Source organism: Haliotis cracherodii, unplaced genomic scaffold (genome assembly GCF_022045235.1).
Source record: "Haliotis cracherodii isolate W230 unplaced genomic scaffold, xgHalCrac1.p SCAF_15, whole genome shotgun sequence".
NCBI classification, from domain to species: domain Eukaryota; kingdom Metazoa; phylum Mollusca; class Gastropoda; order Lepetellida; family Haliotidae; genus Haliotis; species Haliotis cracherodii.
In genome coordinates this window covers 24,286,351-24,309,849 of record NW_027266270.1, presented here as the reverse complement: position 1 = coordinate 24,309,849, position 23,499 = coordinate 24,286,351, and the positions used below count along the sequence as shown (strand labels likewise).

Sequence of the window (23,499 nt, the reverse complement as noted above, 5' to 3'; positions counted from 1 at the left end):
GACTAAAATGGGCAACCTGTTTGCCGTGGGTTGCGCCCCGTGTCGGCGGCGGACGGGAGTCTGGTAGTTGAGGGCACTGGTTCCAGGATTAGCGTTCCTTTGCCCAATACACCACTTCGACCCTTACTTCGCCTAGACGGGTGGTAGGATGGGCCCGGTCCTATCAATCGGCTGGTCATGTCATGTAAAATTTTAGCTGCACACCTGTGTTGTATTATAATGTATATTTTGGTCTTGGCCGTGCTTAACATGTATGAATCAACAATTTTGGTTGGAATAAATTGCCTGGAGTCTTACGCCAGAAGGCGGTGGCTCATGGGCCAATCTGGTGATGTTGACCTCCGAATAATGTATGTCTCCAATTTCTGGTCAAGGGACGAACCAGTCTGGCTTTAAATTGGTAGATAAATATAGCTATTCGTGTCGTCTTTGCTGGAGTATCACAACCCTGTATCCCTGGTGTTTGCATCCTGGAGACCTGATGCAATTTAACACTGTCCTTGTTGACACTCCATGGTGGGTGGGGAACAGAGCTGTTGAATAATTTTCTTTCACCATGGCGCTTACTCAATCTGGTTCAAAGCGTAGACACTTAGAATCAAGCTCATCTGATGAGACTGTTACAAACTTTGATTCATGGGCTCGATTCCTTGTGATCGAAGCTGCAGATCATTTACCCATCAAACTGAATCCATTTGCCATTTTGAAAGCTATTCATGGATATTGTGGAGAGGTGAAAAATGTGACTCGCATTCGTTCTGGCTCCCTTCTCGTAGAATGTGTGAGGAAACAACAATCCCTAAATCTGCTATCAATCAGTACATTTGCAAATGTTGAGGTTGTTGTTTCCGAACACAGGACACTCAACTCCTGCCGGGGTATTGTTCGTGACAGGACCCGTTCCCTGTCTGACATGTCAGAACAAGAAATAGTTTCAGAGTTGAAAACTCAAGGAGTGTCATCTGTGAAACGTTTCACCAGAAAGAAGGATTCCACTATTGAACCAATGAACACGTACTTGTTTACTTTTACGCGTACCTCAATCCCACAGTCAATTAAAGCTGGATATGTTAACATCGGAGTGGAGGTGTATGTCCCCAATCCACTCCGATGCTTTAGATGTCAACATTTTGGCCATGGCTCAAAGTCTTGTACTCGTTCCGTTGTTTGTCAACGCTGTGGCGACTGCCATGAAAATACGGATTGCCAACAAGCACTCAAATGTGCAAACTGTGATGGCCAACATATGGCCTCCTCCAAATTATGCCCTGTTTGGCAAAATGAATCTAAAATACTGAAAATAAAGTGCGAGAATAACATCACATTTCGAGAGGCTAGAACTCTGTTAAATTCTCAGACGACTTCAACATTGAATTACTCTGCTGCTGTCTCCAAGCCAGCTCAAACTTCATCTGTATCTTGCCAGACCGAGTTGACATGGGTCAACTCTGATCGACCCGTGGCAACTGCACCTGCCATAAAGCCTCACCAATCTGTTGTTCACTCATCAACACCTTCAACTGTTCAGGCAGGAAGTCAAACTCCTCCTGAAACAGTATTTGTGCAACCTGCTACTGAAGCTGTCAATCTGGCAAAAAAGGAAATATCACAAAAACAGAGGAAAAAGTTACATAGAAATCAGACACCCAGTACCCCGTCTCCTTCAGAAGTATCTCTCCACAACTCCTTCAGTGCTTTAGACATGGAGGTGACTCCATCGTCAGATAGTAGTTGTAGGAGTTCTTCTTCCTCCCGTTCACGTGAGAGATCACCCGTTGAGCAACCTTGACTCAATCATCACATTTAATACAGTGGAACTGTAGAGGACTTAAGAATAATTATAATGATTTACAACTTTTAATTCAGGATTTCAAACCATCGGCGATATGTCTTCAAGAAACATATTACAAAGACACTGATCAATTCGATATAAGAGGTTATACCTCCTACAATGTATTTTCACCTCCAGGGGCATAAGCCACTGGAGGTTCTTCAATATTCATGAAAAACGGTGTTATCCATAGCCCTGTTCAACTTGCTACTCCTCTTCAAGCTGTTGCCGTCCGTGTAACCTTACATAGTTTTTACTTTGTGTTCGCTCTAAATTCCACCATCTTCTTCCCTTCGACAGTCTGAACTTCAGGCTCTTTATGATCAACTCCCCAAGCCCTGTATTATTATGGGTGATTTAAATGGGCACAATCCACTCTGGGGTAGTGTTCAGACAAATAACAAGGGTAAACTTTTGGAAGATTTCATTTCAAACAACGACTTGTGTATACATAATGATGGTTCAAACACATATCTACATCCCGGTACAGGTACCTACTCTGCTCTTGATTTATCACTCACTCACTCTGATTTATTAAACGAATTTGAATGGTCCGTCCACGAAGACCTCTGTGGCAGTGATCATTTCCCTACCATTTTGAAACCTGTCTTACCTTCAGATGTTCCACCTTCAACAAGATGGAACTTCACTAAGGCCAACTGGCCTTTATTTGAAATGCTCGCATCCAAAAAATTGAAGCCTGATCTATTTATTGACGTGACAGATCCTGTGCAATTATTTTCTGATGAATTAAACAAAATCGCTGATGAATGTATTCCTAAGTCCTCTACAAATTCACACATCCGTAAACCATGGTTCAACAATGACTGCAAACAAGCTAGGAAGGCACGGAAAAAGGCTGAACACTATTTCCGTCGCCATCCAATGGTCCATAATTTGAATAAATATAAAATCTTAAATGCTAAAGCCAGGCGTACGTTTAAACAAAATAAACGGCAATCTTGGCAACATTATGTTTCCAAATTAAACTCACGAACGCCCATGTCCAAGGTATGGAATATGATACAGAAAATTAAAGGTAAGGGTTCTTAAAGTAGTGTCCACCATCTTAAGTCTGGGGATGACCTTATAACAAATAAATCGGATATTGCAAATAAACTCGGTGAATCGTTAGCAAAACATTCTTCTTCCTCAAATTATGTCCCTCAATTCCAAAAATTTCAAAAAACAGCAGGAAAAGAAAACTATAAATTTTAAATCCGATAATGGGGAAGATTATAATGAAATATTTTCGATCCATGAACTTCATACTGCTCTTGGACAAGCTCATGATACTGCTACAGGAGCTGATAATGTACACTATCAACTCCTGAAGCACTTGCCAGAACCGTGTTTAGAAACCCTTTTGTTGATTTTTGATGATATATGGACATCAGGTAAGTTTCCTTCTTCCTGGCGTGATGCCATAGTTATACCCATACCGAAACCTGGACGGGATCACAGTGATCCCCCAATTTCATTGACCAGTTGCGTTTGCAAAACCATGGAACGCATGGTCAACAATAGATTAACATGGTACTTGGAATCAAATAATTTAATTACAAATATTCAGTGTGGCTTTCGAAAGAATCGAAGTACCGTTGACCATTTAGTACGGTTAGAATCATTTGTGAAAAATGCAATAATAAAAAACCAGCATACAGTGTCTGCCTTTTTCGATTTAGAAAAAGCGTATGACACAACGTGGAAACACGGGATTTTAAAGGATTTACATGATTTTGGATTGAGAGGCCATTTGCCTGAATTTATTTCCAAGTTTTTAACTGACAGACAATTTCAGGTCCGCGTGGGCTCTACCCTGTCTGATCATTATCATCAGGATCAGGATGTCCCACAAGGCAGTATTTTGTCTGTCACTTTATTCAGTATAAAAATTAACAGTTTGTCAAAAGTTTTAAATGATTCAGTTGATGGATCACTTTTTGTGGATGATTTTAACATGTCTTGTCGTGGTAAAAATATGCACACAATAGAAAGGCAATTACAATTATGTCTCAATAAAATTCACAAGTGGTGTCTAGAGAACGGGTTTAAATTCTTCAAATCAAAAACTAACTGCATACATTTTTGCAGGAAATATAAACCGCATAAAGACCCTGAGCTATTTCTAAATGGCACCCCTATCAAAGTTTTGAAGGAGGTCAAGTTCTTGGGGCTTATTTTCGATTTTACCACACATTAAATACCTTAAAGCTAAATGCCTGAAGGCACTTGATTTGTTGAAAGTTGTTTCTAATTCAAAGTGGGGAGGGGATCAGACAACACTCTTGCACTTGTACCGGTCCCTGATCCGTTCAAAACTTGATTACGTCTCCATCGTCTATGGTGGAGCCTGTAAAAGTAATTTAAAAAAACTTGATACTATCCATCACCAAGGACTGAGGCTTAGCCTTGGAGCCTTTCGCACTTCTCCTATTCCAAGTCTGTCTGTTGAAGCAGATGAGCCTTCTTTAAAACAACGCCGTTTGAAGCTTTCTTTACAATACATCACTAAATTATATTCCAATCAGTCAAATCCAGCTTTTAATTGCGTATTTAATCCACTTTATGAATATATTTACAACAAGAAAACATCTCTTGTTCCACCACTAGGAATAAGAATTAAATCAGTCGTTTCTGCTGCGAACATTAACTTTCAGCATATAGCTCCCACACAACTTTTTTCATCGCCTCCTTGGCAAATGGTAAGGCCAGAGGTGGACCTTACATTAACTAGTCTGAAGAAATCTGAAACGAATCCACTTATTTATAAACTAGAATACAATCAATTACAAAACACTTATGACAATTATAAATCTATATTTACAGATGGATCCAAGGATGGTGGCGCTGTCGCTAGTGCCACTGTCATTGGATCCAGAACAATATCATCAAGATTACCAGATCATAGTTCAATCTTCACTGCTGAAGCAAACGCAATTTTAACAGCACTAAAATATATTACAAATCAATCAAAATGTAAAGAATTCATTAATTTTTCAGATTCACTTTCGTGACTTAAGGCTATTAAAAATATGTCTTGCAAACATCCATTTTTAATTGAAATTCTTGAGTTATTTAATGATCTTGCTACTGGCCAATATGACATCGTCTTTTGTTGGTTACCAAGCCATGTTGGTATCTCTGGTAACACGAAGGCCAATGCTGCTGCTAAAGCAGCACTCAACAAATCTTTGACACCACTTCTTGTTCCATACAGTGATTATAAACCTGTTATTAGAGCTTACATTCGTGATCTAATGCAGAAGAAGTGGGACACCCAAGTAGGTATAAGTAAGTTACATGAAATTAAACCAATTATCGGATATACCTACTTGGGCTGTCAGTCCAGATTTGAAGAGGTCATTCTGCGACGATGTCGTATTGGCCACAGCAGATATACTCATGAATATTTACTAATAGGTTAGGATCCTCCGTTTTGCATCCCTTGTGATGAATGAATCACAGTCAAGCATGTCCTGCTTGACTGCATTGATTTTTCCATCGCAAGAGATAAATATTTCAAAGTTCCATCTCTCAAGGATCTTTTTATCAGATTTAATTCTTGCTTTTTTAAAAGAAATTGAGTTAATTCATAAATTTTGAATGTTATGTTGTGTAACTAAATATACCTTTTATGATCGGTTGATTAAATCAATAACTGAGATTGTTAGTAGCTATATCCTCAAAGGGGGTTAACGTAGTGTAAAATTATTGCCCCCCTGAGAGGGTATGTAAGACCACGTCTTTCAAAGTATATTTATATCTTCCACTTTTTAATCGTAGCATATATGTTCTTTTAATGTTTGGCTAAATTTTGTCAGTCGTCGCTAACAACTGGAGGGATGATGTAAATCCGACTGGGGTCCATGCAGGTAGCAAAAGTACTGTAAGTCCCCATGGTCCCCAGCGCGGTGATCAACCTTCAGTTGGTGGAGATCTATAGCCCGTTTATATAATGTATTGTCAAATGATTCTGTTAGTTATCTCTTTTAACATATTCAAACTAGTTTTACGACAGTCTGTGATATGCTAGTTTTTATACTGCCCTTCGTCGGCAGAATTTTGTACTACTTAATATATATTGTGAATGTCAATTTTGTTTCGTCACGATATGGCTGAAATATTGCCGATGTGACGTTAAGCTTTAACTCACTCACTCACTCATCCGTAAACCATGGTTCAACAATGACTGCAAACAAGCTAGGAAGGCACGGAAAAAGGCTGAACACTATTTCCGTCGCCATCCAATGGTCCATGATTTGAATAGATATAAAATCTTAAATGCTAAAGCCAGGCGTACGTTTAAACAAAATAAACGGCAATCTTGGCAACATTATGTTTCCAAAATAAACTCACGAACGCCCATGTCCAAGGTATGGAACATGATACAGAAAATTAAAGGTAAAGGTTCTAAAAGTAGTGTCCACCATCTTAAGAATGGGGATGACCTTATAACTAATAAATCGGTTATTGCAAATAAACTCGGTGAAACGTTAGCAAAACATTCTTCTTCCTCAAATTATGTCCCTCAATTCCAAAAATTTCAAAAACAGCAGGAAAAGAAAACTATAAATTTTAAATCAGATAATGGGGAAGATTATTATGAAATATTTTCGATCCATGAACTTCATACTGCTCTTGGACAAGCTCATGATACTGCTACAGGAGCTGATAATGATTTTGGATTGAGAGGCCGTTTTCCTGAATTTATATCCAAGTTTTTAACTGACAGACAATAATGTCTGATCATTATCATCAGGATCAGGGTGTCCCGCAAGGCAGTATTTTGTCTGTCACCTTATTCAGTATAAAAATAAATAGTCTTTCAAAGGTTTTAAGTGATTCAGTAGATGGATCACTTTTCGTGGATGATTTTAATGTTTACCATGCATACCATAGAGAGGCAGTTGCAAATCTGTCTAAATAAAATTCATAAATGGTCCCTGGGAAAACGGGTTTAAATTTTCCAAATCAAAAACTAACTGTATCCATTTCTGCAGAAAATATAAGCCGCATAAGGACCCTGAACTATGTTTAGATGCCACCCCTATCAAAGTTGTTAAAGTGGCCAAGTATTTGGGCCTTATTTTTTACAGTCATTTAACTTTTCTTCCACATATTAATTACCTTAAAGCCAAATACCTGAAGGCACTTGATTTGTTGAAAGTAGTTTCAAATTCTAAGTGGGGAGGGAATCAAACAACCCTCTTACACTACAGATCATTGATCCGTTCAAAACTCGATTATGGCTCCATCGTCTATGGTGGATCCTGCAAAAGTAATTTACAAAAACTGGATACTATCCATCATCAGGGCCTGAGGCTTTGCCTTGGAGCCTTCAGGACGTCTCCAATTCACAGTCTGTATGTAGAAGCGGATGATACTTCTTTTAAACAACGCCGTTTAAAATTATCTTCACAAAATGTCACTAAATTAGATTCTAATCAGTCAAATCCAGCTTTTAATTGCGTCTTTAATCCTCTTTACCCAGATATTTACAATAAAAAATCATCTCTTGTTCCACCACTCGGAATCAGAATCCAGTCTGCCATGTTTGCTTCCAATATTAAACTGCAAGATATAGCTCCCACTCAACTGTTTTCATCACCTCCTTGACAAATGGTAAGGCCAGAGGTAGACCTTACATTAACAAAATTAAAGAAATCAGATACTAACCAATTAATTTACCAACAAGAATACCATCAATTAAGAAACACTTACGACACTTATAAATCTATATTTACAGATGGATCCAAGGATGGTGGCGCAGTTGCTAGTGCCACCGTCATTGGATCCAGAACAATATCTTCATGTTTACCTGATAACAGTTCCATATTCACAGCAGAAGCAAACGACATTTTTACAGCACTAAAATATATCAGTAATCAATCTAAACATACACAATTCATTATTTTCTCTGATTCACTTTCATGCCTTCAGGCGATTAAAAATATTTCATCCAAACATCCACATTTACTCCAAATTCTCGAATTAATTAATGATCTTGCTACTGGCAATTATGACATCGTTTTTTGTTGGTTACCAAGCCATGTTGGTATTACAGGTAACACAATGGCCGATGCTGCTGCTAAAGCAGCACTCAACAAATCTGTGACACCACTTCTCATCTCCTACACTGATTATAAACCTGAAATTAGATCTTACATTCGTGATCTGATGCAAAAGAAGTGGGACACCCAAGTAGGTATCAATAAATTACATCAAATTAAACCAAATATTGGTTACACCTACTTGGGCTGTCAGTCCAGATTTGAAGAGGTCATTCTGCGACGATGTCGTATTGGCCATTCGAGATACACGCATGAGTATTTATTGAAAGGCGAGGATCCTCCGTTTTGTATCCCTTGTGATGAAAGAATCACGGCCAAGCATGTCCTGCTTGACTGTATTGATTTTTCCATTACAAGGGATAAATATTTCAATGTAAAAACAGTGAAGGACCTTTTTAGTACAGTTCATTCTCATTTAATACTAGTTTTTTTAACGGAAATAGACCTAATTCATAAATTTTGATGTATACACTGTATTGTTTTAAAAATTGGTAGTGCAAAATTCATAACTTAGATTGTTAGTGGCTGTACACTCGAGGGGGGGGGGGGGGGGGGCGGGGGTGAAGTAGCGTAAAAGTATTGTCCCCCTAATAGGGTATGTAAGTCCCATATCATTCAAAGTATTTTTCTGCATGTCAGGTTTTAAACGTAGAATATTCGTCAGTTTTATCTTTGACTTAATTGGTACACTGTCGCCAGTGCCTGAAGGGATGATTTAAATCCTGCCGAGGTCCATGCAGGAAGCAAAGGTACTGTAAGTCCCCATGGACCCTAGCATGTGATCTACCTTCAGCTGCTGGCGATCTCTAGCCCATTTTTATATTGTGTTGTTCTCTGATACGTATGACTTTTATATATTCTCAACTAGTTTTAAATAGATTCTGTGATATTCTAGTTATTGTACTGTCCATCGTTGACAGCTTTTTATATTGTATACATTTATGTATTATTAATGTACTTCTCGTCACGATATGGCTGAAATACTGCCGATGTGACGTTAAATCTTAACTCATTCACTCACTCACTTTATTAAGATCCCGAGTATTGGTGATTATACTCCTGTGCCACTCCTTAGGCAGAGATGATATAATAACGTTGTAGGCATTTTCGATAACTGATCATTGTACATCATTTTGCTTTTCCTGAATTAATTCTACAACAGCAGTACATGGTAAAACCCCAGGGATAAATTCGTAAGAAATGTCTTTAACTTTTACTACTCCAGCTGCAATACACGAGTGAACGAGCAGCGTTTTCCCTTGGAAACGCACGTGCGGATTTTGAAATAATGGCTGGTTCATGATCTCCACGTGCTCACTTGGGAAATGTCTCTTGCTGCACGTAAATTGTTTGTCCCCCTGAGAGGGTATGTAAGGCCACCTCTTTCTAAGTATATTTATGTCTATCTCTATTTTAACTGCAGAATATTTGTTAACTTTTAATCTCTGGCTATACTCGCAACAATCGCCAGTAACTTGGGAAAATGTAAATCCTGCTGGGGAACCATGCAGGTAGCAGAGGTACCGTAAGTCCCCTTGGTCCCCAGTATGGTGATCTTAACCTTGTTGCTGGCGATTTATAGCCCCATTATTATATTGTATCGTACCTCAATAATTTTTAATGTTTTACAACTAGTTTTAGGTCAATCTGTGATATATTGCTAGTTATTATACTGTCCCTCGTCGACGGTTTTTTTTACCTATTGTAAAACTTGTTCAAGTCACATTATGGCTGCAATATTGCCGACGTGACTTTTTAATTAAACTCACTCACTCACTCACTCTTGCTGCACGTGATTGCATCCCAGGCTGACAACACTTCAGGATACAACGGGTGTTTCTGGGTCAGCAATACCTAGTTGTAAACAATGCTGAAAATGCTTCTTTTTAGACCCAAGTTTAGATACCTAACGTGTATTTTTCCATAATGAGTGAAACTATGGATTGAATAGTTTTTGGATGATTTTTGTTCTGAAGGCAAAAATTTTGAACTTGAAGCTTGGGAGTGCTAATCCACCTTGATAAAAGTGACCGATACATGTTGATTGTTTTACAAGCGGATTTTTATTATTCCAGACAAAGTTAGAAATACACATTTCAATTTCTCTGATTGTCCACATTGGAACTGGTTGTACACATACAGTGTACCACCATTTAGATAGAATAAATGTGTTTACAACAATTGATTTACCTTGGAAGGTTAAATCTCGTTGTGACCACAATCCAAACAATGATTTCATTTTAGCAATTTTAGTTTGCCAGTTGACCTTGTCACACAGGTTTTTATCCGGGCCAAGGAAAATTCCAAGTATTTTAACACAGTCGGTTTTTACTGCAACAGGAATGTTAAAAGAAACATGATTTAAGCGGTTTGTACCTATACACAAAACTTCTGACTTGGAAAGATTAACTTTGGCTCCAGTAGCTGAACAAAACTCATTCACTCTATTAAAGGTATTGTAAACAGATTGGACATCAGATACTGTGACAGTAGTATCATCAGTATGTCGATATAAGAGTGATGTACAATTGTCAGATAATTTAATGCCATGAATATGCACATTATTCTAATAAGCAAATTAAGAGACTCACTGATGATGACATACAGTAAACTGCTAAGTGGATCTCCTTGTCTTACAGACTGACTTAAGGAGAAATATGGTGTTAGATGACCATTAACTTTGATACTACTTTTCAGGTCAGCGTATAAAATCTTTATCCATGATATAAAATTATCACCAAAGTTCAATTTTTCAAAAGCCTTCTCCTGGTCAATAGTGACAATATAAGCATGATCTTCATTCCCATCTGCAAAATCAATATCTCTCATGGAGTGAATATTATCAGATATGTCTCTCCCTAGAATATAACATGTTTGTTCAGGGGAGATAATTTTAGACACAGCAGTTTTTAATCTTAAGGACAATGTACGGGAGATAAGTTTTGAATCAACATTCAAAAGCGAGATAGGCCTGTAATTACGAATGTCTCTTTTGCTCCCTTTCTTCTTAAAGAACAGACTTAAAACGCCCTTTTCATTGTTCTGGACATATGTTTCTCCTGAAATATACAATTCACAATGTTTACGAAAATAGGTTTCAACACATCCCAAAATGTAACATAAAACTCAACAGTAAGCCCATCATTACCGGGTGATCTACGGCGCTTCATTCCCTTAAGGCTGTTGTTATGTCTTCACCGGTGATACCCACATCCAGTTTGTTTCTGTCATCATCTGATATACAATCAGTTACTAAACCTAGAATTTCATCCTGCTTATCTGCGTCAGTTTCTACTGCTGAATATAGGTGAGAATAAAACTTGTATGCATGATCCAATATGTCCTCAGTGGACTGAACTAGCCCATTGTATGTTTCAAGTTCCTTTATACAGTTAGCTTCTTGTTTACTTTTTTCCCGGTTTAGAAAAAATGAAGTATTTTTATCTGAGTCTAGAGACCAGTGAACCTTGGATCGAAGAATCGGTGCTTGACATTTACTATGCTCAAAACGCTCTAAGTCTTTTTCAAGATCTTAAATATGGGAGATATCTTGATCTGGAAATTTAGAAAGTTTTTCATATTCAAGACGTAACGACATTTGAAGTTTAAAGCATTCACTTTTTTCTCTCTTAGCTTTTTTGCATGAATAATAGATAGTGTACCTTTTGAATTTGTATTTTAAACAATCCCACAATACCAATGGTTTTGATAGATAGGTTTGGCACACAACATTGTCATTAATAATATTTTGAACTGCGTTTACGAATTCTGCATCTTCTAATAGTTTATTGTTAAGAATCCATAAACCTAGTCCCCTCTCAACTTTACTGAAATTGATATGAAGACAGTTGATGTTGTGGTCACTAATACTTGAATATTTTATGTAGCTTTATATAACAAAAGAAATAAGCGATCTTGATATGAGAATTAAATCTATACGTGACTGCTTGATGACACCATCAACAATTTGTTGTCTTGTATATTTCCGTTTGTTGGGATTCCTGTATCTCCATATATCACACATATTTTTGTCATTCAATAACGTTTGTAAACGATTGCTACTTTTCATATTAAATGTTTTCATATTAACACCTCTGTCATAGTACCCGTCTAAAATTTCATTATAATTCCCTCCAGCAATTACATTATCATTGCAAAAATAATTGGTTATTTCATCAAAGAAGGCTATTCTCTGGCCAGGTTGATTCGGAGCATAAACACGGATACATGTGTATTCCGTATCTTCTAAACTAGTGTCCAAAAGAAACGATACCACCTGTTTGCAACGACATAAAAGAAAAACTAAACAATGCAGAAGTTTAGGATTGGTGTTATGCTTTTGAGAAATCCTTTCACAACATCTGTACAAAAATTTCATTTCAATAAAATCTGTACAACCAATATGACAAGCCTTTAAAGATGGGTGGGGTCGAAAAATGAACATTTCGATAGAGCACTGATCACAGAAACAACGGGAAATGTCACACCACACGTCTCAAAGTTAAGTCAGTAGCGGGTATGTCCACCGTGAGCATCAATACATGCCAGAACACGCCTACGGACTGATGACGTCAAACGTCTGATGACGTTGGGAGTGATGCGTTGCCATTCCTCGAGGAGACATCGTTCCAAGTCCTGGACGTTGACTGGAGGCACACGGCGACGTCGGATTTGCCGATCGAGGTGGTCCCATAAGTGCTCGATGGGATTCATGTCCGGTGAACATGCGGGCCATGGCAAAACCTGTACGTTGGCGTTGGCAAGGAAGTTCTGTGTCAATCTTGCTGTGTGTGGCCTTGCATTGTCATGTTGGAAAAGGAGTCCACGAGGCTGTTGCTGAATAAAGGGCACCACAACAGGCCGTAGGATGTCATCAAGATAACGCTGTGCATTCAGGTTTTCACGAATTACGACAAGCATCGTTTTGCCACCCCAAACCATTAACCCTCCACCTCCAAACGGCCGGACCTGTTGGATACAGTTAGGCGCCAAACGTTCACCAAATCGTCGGTATACAAGCTGCCGTCCATCGTTTCTGAAGATGAGGAATCTGCTCTCATCAGAGAACATAACACGTGCCCAGTCCCGCCGTTGCCAACGTCGAACTCGCCTGGCCCAGATCAGTCTGTTGTTCCGGTGTCGAAGCGTCAGGAGCGGTCCGCGGTAGGGATGACGTGGCCGGATACCATACTGCCGTAGTCTCCTGTAGACGGTCTGTCGACTGATCCTGTGTCCCAGTGCTGTAGCCGCCGTGGACGTCGCTGTTACGGTGCGGTTCCTCAGGTGTAATACCCGGATGTAACGATCTTCACGGGGCGTGGTTACACGTGGTCTTCCACTCCTGGGCCTGTCTGACGTCTGACCTGTCTGACGTAACCGCTGCATCAACCTGGTGATAGTGATGCGTGCGTAGCCCAACCTTCTGGCGACGTCGACGTGTGACGCTCCTTGTTGGACCATTCCAACGGCTCTCTCTCTCTCGATGTCTGTCAAACGTGGCATATCTTGTGTTCTTTTTGTTGCTGTGATATCAACGTGTCTGATCAGCCGTTTTATACAGTTTTTATGCACGTGCAGAACATGCTAGAGAGGGAAATGTCACTTTCACGAAATTTACGTTTTTTCCCGGAAGTGATCACGTGTTCCCGGTATTTTTTATCGACTATGCTGTGTTTGGGATGTGCAATACGAATTGGCATGTTTTCATACTAGACAATTCACTTAGTAAAAAACAATTTTGAAAATAAGTTGGTATCGTTTCTTTTGGACACTAGTTTATTTTAAACACAACCTTCAGGATTCTACCATCAATATCTGAATAGATTTGTTTAACGTCATATGGAAATTTGGAATGAAATAAAATGGCAACCCCTTTTCTTTTTTCTGTAGTACAATTACTGTAAAATAGCTTTCCATGCCACATATGTTTATAAAGTCGTTATCCCAGAAGGTCTCTTGTGAAAAACATATGTCACTGTAAGATTCCTGAAGAGTTGAAAAAACGGTTTCTAATTTTCGAATATTTCTGAGGCCATTAACATGAAATTATCATGACAAAGAGTCCTGTTGTAAGTAGAGATGGGTATTTCATGTTAATTGTCTGAATCAGTTCCAGGGCGTCCTTTTCTTCTATTTTTTATTTGAATTTGTCTCAGAGTTCTTTTTTCCCTTTTACCAGTGACTGTTTGGTAGGCATCACTTGTGGATACCAGTTGACTGGTTTCAGGAGTTGCCACGTCCGACATTTGAGGTTTGTCAGTGTTTGGATCATCGGTCTCCTGCATTTTGGACACATCGTCATTATCTCTGTTCATCACATTCAAAACTGTGATGTGGTTGCCGAACCTAGCAGGTGTGTGAACAGGTTCACGGCTGTCAGTGTCTGTGTTATCATCACTCAACTCTGTATCATCCAGAGCAGGATCTGAGGGCTAAATGAAGCAGTCCCATTTCTCAGAATGGAGGCAACATATCGTGCATCTCTTAGATGTATCACTAAGTGAGGCGTGATCTTCAGGGGTGTTGTGAATGTCTGAGGTGGTGCGCCTTGTACATTCTTTTGCTTTGTGCCCAAGCGTTTTACATTTATAACACCTTACCTCAGGACAGTTCCTCGTGACATGATCAGGAGAGTCACAATTGTAACACACCCTGATCTGATTATTGTGCAGAACTCGGAAGTATTTGGGGCCGTGCACTGTGTCGAAACTCATCGAGTATGGAAGTGATTTAACTTCTGGGGGAAATCTTACTTTCGCATACCTCGTTCCATCGACAATATCAGTGCCCTTGTGCTTTCGCCTTCTAATTGGTGATAGAAGTTCTATATATCTGTTAACAAGCCTGCCTCTTATGTCCGAATCCTTGATGTAGACAGGTAGGTGCATGAAAGACACCATTACTGTGGGGTTGTAAAGGAAGCTACATTGATAAATGTCACCATCAATTTCTAGTCCTTCATCTACAAGTAGCTTTGCATCGACAATGTCTTTCAGAGGTAATTCAAAATAATGCCCACCTCTAAACACAACTCCGGTCACATGTCCCACCATCTCCAGCGCTCCTTTGATAACGGCCTCGGCACGAATCTTAGATGTATCTCCCACATCAACAATAATTGTTGTATCTTTGGAGAACACATCTTCCAGGTCAGTTTCTGTTCCAATTTCAACACTTTTTCTCGGGACTTCAGCCGCAATTTTAAAACGTGCAGTGCAAACAATGCACACACAAAGTCTCAAACAACCTCAAAATCCGAGATAATGAATGTCGAATAAGGTATGATCTGTCCAGAAAAAATGTAGAACACGGGTACAGAATATTGGCATGGATATCTTACTCTCCACCTGTAAATTTACCATCAGTCACAAGAGCCGAGGTAAACGCGTCCACCCTCTTTCAAACCAAGGGAGACAACCAGAGATAAGAGTGCTAACCATTACACCACAGAACCGCTTATCTCACACTGAAAGTCTTGGGTATTACAACTTACTCCAAATCCCTTCTGCAGAGAGGCGTGTGACTGTCCTATTATCACACTTGTCAAATATGATGAATGATGTGTCAAGGTGTAGTTCTGGCGTGGTGCAAGTTGTACTACACTTTAAAGTATCCCATAAACTCAATCAGTATTTTTTCTCGCTATTTCATTTCTGTCTTCTCTCTTGCCAGAGGTGCTCGATACTGTCTTTTATGGATATCATTACCCATCTGATTTGTTTTTCTTTTCAACTGTAGTTATGAAATGTATATTTCAGACGCTGTGATTTCAAAACGGCCATAATCATCAATGAAAGTGGCCTTCGTTTGCCAAAGTCATTGGCGCGTATCTTTCATGCACTTCAGGAATTTGGCAATATTCTACTTTAAAAAACTAGGTCCCACAAATATTTGAACTCGGATCGATGGATTCAAAGTCCAGAATGTTAACCATTACACCATGGGACCAGTTGACGGACGTGTATAATGCGTATCAATAATTTGACAATGGAATCAAGAGCAGGCAACTGGGGACACACTCTTGTGTGTGTCTATCATTTATCATGTACTGGATTGATGAAAAATCATTAAGGTGGGATTACTGTTTGACATAACAATTGTGTGAGTGATGTAGATGTGTAAAGGTAGTTTTACTTGTCCAAAGCAGTTTGCTGACTTTTTATTGGTTGTGAATGCCATATGAAAATCATCTTCAAAATCCTCCAAAAGAAGCCTGTAGGTTCTACCGAGATTTGAGTGAGTGAGTGAGTGAGTTGGGTTTAACGCCACTTTTAACAGTATTCCAGTTATATCACGTCGTGTTAGCTTAATGTGGGAGGAAAGCCCGAAGTGATGAAGGTCTCAGACGTTTACCACTTCGGTGAAACCCACGAGCACGGGTATGGTGCTGACAAACCTAGAAACATAATCGGGGCAAACCGGGATTCGAACCCATAATCATAGCTTTCTGGCGTGCCCAAGGGACGCAACTCTGCACAGGGAATCGCGGCGCCTTAGACGACTGGGCCACCCGTGCCCCACCGAGATTTGAACTCGGATCGCTGGATTCAAAGTCCAGAGTGCTAACCATTACACCATGGGACCAGTTGACGGACGTGTATAATGCGTATCAATAATTTGACAATGGAATCAAGAGCAATCAACTGGGGACACACTCTTGTGCGTGTCTATCATTTATCATGTACTGGATTGATGAAAAATCATTAAGGTGGGATTACTGTTTGACATAACAATTGTGTGAGTGATGTAGATGTGTAAAGGTAGTTTTACTTGTCCAAAGCAGTTTGCTGACTTTTTAGTGGTTGTGAATGCCACATGAAAATCATCTTCAAAATCCTCCAAAAGAAGGCTGTAGGTTCTACCGAGATTTGAACTCGGATCGCTGGATTCAATGTCCAGATTGCTAACCATTACACCATAGAACCGCTTATTTCACATTGAAAGTTTTGGATATTACAACTTCCTCCAAATCCCTTCTGCAGAGATGCGTGTGACTGTTCCATTATCGGACTTGTCAGATATGATGAATGATGTGTCAAGGTGTAGTTTCTAGCGTGATGCAAGTTGTACACGCGCCGGACATATGTGCTACACTTTAAAGTGGCCCACAAACTCAATTAGTAGTTTTTTCTCGCTATTTCATTTCTGTCTTCTCTCTTGCCAGAGGTGCTCGATACTGTCTTTTTATGGATATCATTACCCATCTGATTTGTTTTTCTTTTCAACTGTAGTTAAGAAATGTATATTTCAGACGCTGTGATTTCAAAACGGCCATAATCATCAATGAAAGTGGCCTTCGTTTGCTGAAGTCATTGGCGCGTATCTTTCACGCACTTCGGGAATTTGGCAATATTCTATTTTTAAAAAAGTAGGTCCCACCGAGATTTGAACTCGGATCGCTGGATTCAGAGTCCAGAGTGCTTTTTTTTTTTCTTGATAAAATTTATTCACGGGAACTAGTTACAGACGCAGACAGTGCTGATACTGCCACCACAAAAATAAAAAGGTTATCACAGAAGTAGGGTGGCGGTGTATAACATTCCGATTCTACAGACAGAAAATATGAGAAATAGTTTTTTACATTTGATTATCTAAACACATCTTTACAGATACAAAAAGAGGAATGTAGAACGAACATGCTCTTTACACGTTACACGTTACATGTTTCTATTCTAGAGGAGGTTTGAGAACAATCTAATTTCCATCTAATGTGATAAATGTATTGGTCATTATATATCTTTGAATAAAGATATGTAATTGATTCATTTTGGAATAGTGAAACAACAAAAAGCTGAAATGACGCTTAATCAAAGATTTGAAAAAAGCTTTCATGTGAAATGAGATTGTTTCCTGACTCATAATAACTCTTCTTTTAAATACAGCAATGCGATATATTGACAATACAATGTTCATGAACGGTTTACATAACAACTTCTTTTCTGGCAGGAATCCAAACAGTAACCAAAGGTATAATTGTCCAAGACTAAACCCTGAATCTTGACAAACATCTGTCAACATGTCAATTAATAGAGACTGCAGGGAAGATAATTCTTGGCAGAATATAAACAAATGTAAAATGTCTTCTGTTTCATTTTGACACACAGGACAAACATCAGTGTTTGACAATCCAATTTTGCACAGTTTATCATATGTAAAAATGATATTTTCAGCAATTTTAAAATCCAACTGTATAGAGTCTGTTGATTTATCTTTCTGCCACACATTCAGCCAAAATTAATGTCCAAAGCAATATTATTCCCAAAAGAAATAGCAACTGGCTTTTTGAAGTGTTTTTGTCTGAATATTTCATAGCAAAATTTAGCTGTAAAACCTTCAACTGATATGTCCTGTCCATCAATCGTGCAGAAGATGTCTCCAGAGGGAAGGGTTTTGCCAACATCAGACAAAATGATATTTTTCCATTCTGATGGAAGCGAGTATAAAATGATTGCATAGCATTGTTGTATAGTGCTAATGTCCATTTCAGGTAAAGTATCATGTACAATGTCTACAATAATTTGTGAGGACATGAATTTTGGTATTACTTCAAAACAAATATGTTTAATACAAATAATTCCACTTGAAATAAACGATTGAAACATTAGAGTTTTTCCATTGAAAGTAATTAATGGATTTTTGAAGAGTGGTTGATTCTATTATCTACATTTTGAAGCAAGGGTCTTTTTCCACCAGTAATTTCATTCCATGCAGATAAAAGCTCAGCATAAAATGGGCTTATGTCTTGTAAATCACCCCTATTATGTTCAAGAGATAAAACATGAATTCCCAAGTTCATTTTCAGAAGATGTGACATAAAATATAGCATTGTTTGTTTCCAAATACATTTAAGCTGGGAATTAGCAAAAGCCCTCAGCAACTTAAGTTTCAGTGCATACTTTTTAAAACACAACTTTGGTATATTCAGACCACCATCTAAACAAATACCAATACAGGTATCTGATGTTATGTTGGCAGTTTTATTATGCCACAAAAATTTACTAAACATCTGAGTAAATCTATGCTCAACCCATTGTGGGACAGGTAGTACAGTAAACGCATACCATAAGCGGGAACTCATGAGGATATTTATTACAGTTGCTCTACCCTGTAGAGTAAGTTGTCTACGTAACCATGAATTTAACAATTTTTGAATTTTGTCCATTTTCTTTCTCCAATTCAACGTTTCACACATTGCTTTATCCTTGCCAAAATAAATGCCTAATATTTCAACACAATCTTTTTTTATATTAACCGGGACGTTGATTGAACAGTCACGAAGGTTATTTTTACCCAACAACAAAACTTCTGATTTTTCGATGTTGATTTTTGCTCCCGTTCCTTCACAGTATGAGTTAACTGTTCTAAATGTTTCTTCGACGGAGTTGACATCTGAAACAGTGATTGAAGTGTCATCAGCATGTTGATATATCAAAGAATAAATGTCATTGTTGATACTTATTCTATGTATTTCAGGATTGTTCTTAACTAGGAGATTAAGTGGCTCTGACACCAAAACGTACAGCATGGAGCTCATTGGATCTCCTTGACGAACACCACGAGTTAAAGGAAAATAAGGCCTCAAATGGCCATTGCATTTAACAGAACTATGTATATCAGTATAGAGAATTTTAATCCATGAAATGAAGAAATCTCTCCTTTCTGAAAATTTGAAATAAGTATTGATGTGAGACCCTGTCAAAAGCTTTCTCTTGATATATTTTGATGAGATATGAATCATCATCATCACGATTATTTACAATGTCAATAACATCTCTTAGGGAGTGAAGGTTGTTAGTTATGTCTCTTCCTGGTACACAGCAAGATTGTTCAGGGAAGACAATTGAGGACATGACAGTTCGTAATCTTAATGACAACACTCTGGATATTAGTTTACAATCTACATTTATCAATGAAATAGGCCTGTAACATTTAATGTCTCTCTTGTCACCTTTCTTTTTATAAAATAAACTAATTACACTCTTTTTCATGGTACGTGAAAGACTGTTTTCTTTGTGTACACAATCAACGATTTGTATGAAGAAGGGGCATAAAATGTTCCAAAACTTCAAATAAAACTCAACTGTTAGACCATCTGGGCCTGGTGATTTATTTTTTTGCATACCTTTGAGTGCCACGGTAAGCTCATTCTGAGAAATATGTACTTCGCATGAATTCCTCTCATCCTCGGAAAGCTTGTCCTTGATATTATTAACAATGTCCTGCTGTTTTTCTACATTACAGTGTTCAGCAGTGAATAAAGAGGAGTAAAATTGTTGAACAGTATCCAAGATATCCTCTGTGTTTTGACTATTGTACCATCTCCTCTGAATAATTCTTTGATCGAGTTAGCCTGCTGTTTTGTTTTTTCTAGACTTAAAAAGTATGAGGTATTTCTGTCGGAATCGAGTGTCCACTGTGCCTTTGACCTGAGAATGGCTCCTTTGCATTTGTTAATCTCGTATGTTTCCAGCTCATTTTCTATTGATTGTAGAACAGAAGATACATAGCCAGGAATGGAGGATATCTTATGATATTCTATTCTAAGCTTATTTTGAATTTTAAAATAATCAGCTTTTTCGTGATTGCTTTTTTTAGATGCATAAGACCTGGAAAACTTTTTGAACTGATATTTTAAGTTATCCCACCATATCAATTGTCAGCTTTAAGTAAAGGGCACCCTTTTGCCTCTTCTATTATTTCAGTGATCTTTTGATAGAATGTGCAATCGTCAAGAAGCTGATTATTAAAAATCCATACGCCAGGACCCCTTTCTATAGTAGAAAAGTCTAACCTTGATACAACAATATTGTGATCACTCACAGAGGAATATCTAATGTAACAGTTGATTATATTTGAAATAAGGTTTCTTGAAACAAATATCAGATCAATTCGAGATTGTTTAATAACTCCTAATACAGACTGTATTCGAGAAAACTCTTTTTTGTCATAGTTCTTGTACCGCCATATATCAATTAGGTTGTTTTTGTGAAGAAAGGTGTTTAAAACATTACTACTTTGGATGTTAAACGTTGTGTTATTGAGACCTTTATCAAGTGAAGGATCAAGAATTTCATTAAAATCTCCAGCGCAAATTAAATGCTCATGATTAACCCATTTCCTTAAATTGTTGAAAAATAGTATTCTCTCTCTAGGATCGTTTGGGGCATACACATTTAATAAAATCACTGTTTTATCTTCAAGAGATAGAGACGCCTTTAGTAGTCTTCCATCAATGTCTTTTTCAAGCATGGCCACCTTTTGTTCAAAGTCAGGAGAGATCAAAAGAGCAATTCCTTTTCTATTGTTACCAGCATTAGAGTATAAAATTGTTTCTGGCCATAAATATTTATATTTTTCAATGAATTCATCAGACCAAAAGGTCTCCTGCAAAAAGGCAATATTGACGTGGGAATTCGTTAGTAGAGAGAATACATTTTGCATTTTAGTGACATCACGGAGTCCATTCACATTCCATGACCATGTTGTGACCATTGCAAATATAAATATGAAATGTATGTACAAACACATTGTTAGTTGATACACCATTCTCAGACACGCCAGATATTTCTCGTCGATCGTTAACCTTTTCTTCTTTCTTCTTCTTTTGTTCATCTTTTTTACTTTCTCTCAATTTATTTTTTAAGTCATTGTTCTGAAGTACACAGTCTGTGATCTTGGGTTGTATTTTATTTCTTCTTCCTCTTTTCTTTGAAGATTTGTTCCATTTAGAAGGTGCTATATTTTCATGTCCATCTTGAGGCAACGACTGTCTCATTGTCTTATCCTCACTCTCCATGTCATCTCCAACACGGTTATTTGTACAAGGAATTTCAGAGGCTTGATCAAGTTTTTCCTCTTCATTTTCTTCTCCTTTTTCCTCTATTGGTCCATCTTTGTTTCTTTTCTTTTCTTCAGGTTCAAAGTCCTCAACAGATGTATCATCATTATCCAAAGGATCTTCATCCCATGACCTTTCAGGGGCTAGTTCCTTTTCTACAGCTCTGCAGTACTGGCCGTTGTCTTCCTCGTCTAGGAAACAGCTGCAGCTACCAATAGATAGAGAGCACTGTTCACAACTACGTTTAAGTGTTCTTTCTGTGTTGCAGTTTTTGGCAATGTGGCCATGTCCGTTGCACTTAAAGCATTTAGTATTTGGGCATTCTTTAACCATATGGTCTCCCGAGTTGCATTTAAAACACAATCGTTCTTGATTATTATGAATCACTCGAAAGTATCGATAACCATCTAATGTGTTGAAACCCATGGAGTATGGCAAGGATTTACACTCGGGGGGGAAAGCGACGCGCACATACCTGGTACCATCAAAAATGCTAGTGCCTTTCAGGGTCCTGTGTTTAATATCATTTTTCAAAGTGATACCCCTTTTGATCAACATGTTTACAATTTCCTCATCATCAATGTAGGGTGGAAGGTGTAGGAATGATACTACGACGCTTTCACAATGAAGTAACCTGAAGTTAATCGGTGTACCTCCTATTTTCAAGTCATCAGTTTCTGCAAGAATCCTTGCCTCGTTACTGTCTGAGACAGTGACATCATAGCATTCTGTTCCTTTTAGGACGCACGCCCATACATCGGACACATATTCCAATAGCGCACAAGATAATACACTGGCACTAACCACTTTGTTGTTACCAACATTCACTTCAATAGTGCAATCTTTCAGATATTTTCTTTTCTGTTTGGTGTCCGCCATTTTGAACCCAGTGACCGTGGGAGATTCAAAGACAAACAAATTCAATAGCATGCACAAACGTGCATGCAAATGTTTAAGGTCTTCACACAACTACATATCAAAGTGTTGTCTACCTTGTTAGCTTAAATCTGGTATTCTACGGAACTTGTGAACGATTTAATCTGAGAATCTGTGTTGCTCGATCGTCAGCACGTCCACACACCTCCGAAGCAAGGGAGGGAACCGCTTATCTCACATTGAAAGTCTTGGGTATTACAACTTACTCTAAATCCCTTCTGCAGAGAGGCGTGTGACTGTTCCATTATCGGACTTGTCAGATATGATGAATGATGTGTCAGGGTGTAGTTTCTAGCGTGATGCAAGTTGTACACGCGCCGGCCATATGTGCTACACTTTAAAGTGGCCCACAAACTCAATTAGTAGTTTTTTTCTGGCTATTTCATTTCTGTCTGCTCTCTTGCCAGAGGTGCTCGATACTGTCTTTTTATGGATATCATTACCCATCTGATTTGTTTTTCTTTTCAACTGTAGTTAAGAAATGTATATTTCAGACGCTGTGATTTCAAAACGGCCACAATCATCAATGAAAGTGGCCTTCGTTTGCTGAAGTCATTGGCGCGTATCTTTCACGCACTTCGGGAATTTGGCAATATTCTATTTTTAAAAAAGTAGGTCCCACCGAGATTTGAACTCAGATCGCTGGATTCAAAGTCCAGAGTGCTAACCATTACACCATGGGACCAGTTGACGGACATGTATAATGCGTATAATTTGACAATGGAATCAAGAGCAATCAACTGGGGACACACTCTTGTGTGTGTTTGTCATTTATCATGTACTGGATTGATGAAAAATCATTAAGGTGGGATTACTGTTTG

At 38.3% G+C, this 23,499-nt stretch overlaps 1 protein-coding gene and 2 non-coding genes across 3 annotated transcripts; all 3 read right to left on the bottom strand.

Annotated features, from left to right (window-relative positions):
* Positions 1-1,442: 1,442 nt before the first annotated feature.
* On the bottom strand, positions 1,443-22,075 carry LOC139461600 (myb-like protein X). Its single transcript, XM_071243075.1, has 6 exons — positions 21,448-22,075; positions 20,027-20,134; positions 14,924-15,031; positions 14,115-14,308; positions 2,445-2,459; positions 1,443-1,547 (listed from the first exon to the last, which is right to left on the bottom strand). The coding sequence occupies exons 1-6, from the start codon at positions 22,073-22,075 to the stop codon at positions 1,443-1,445; spliced, it is 1,158 nt and encodes a 385-aa protein (XP_071099176.1).
* On the bottom strand, positions 16,416-16,488 carry Trnaq-uug (transfer RNA glutamine (anticodon UUG)). The gene has a single exon. It is a non-coding gene; the product is annotated as a tRNA-Gln (tRNA).
* Positions 22,076-23,291: 1,216 nt separating the features above from the next.
* Trnaq-uug (transfer RNA glutamine (anticodon UUG)) lies at positions 23,292-23,363 on the bottom strand. Its single transcript has one exon. It is a non-coding gene; the product is annotated as a tRNA-Gln (tRNA).
* Between the last annotated feature and the right edge of the window lie 136 nt (positions 23,364-23,499).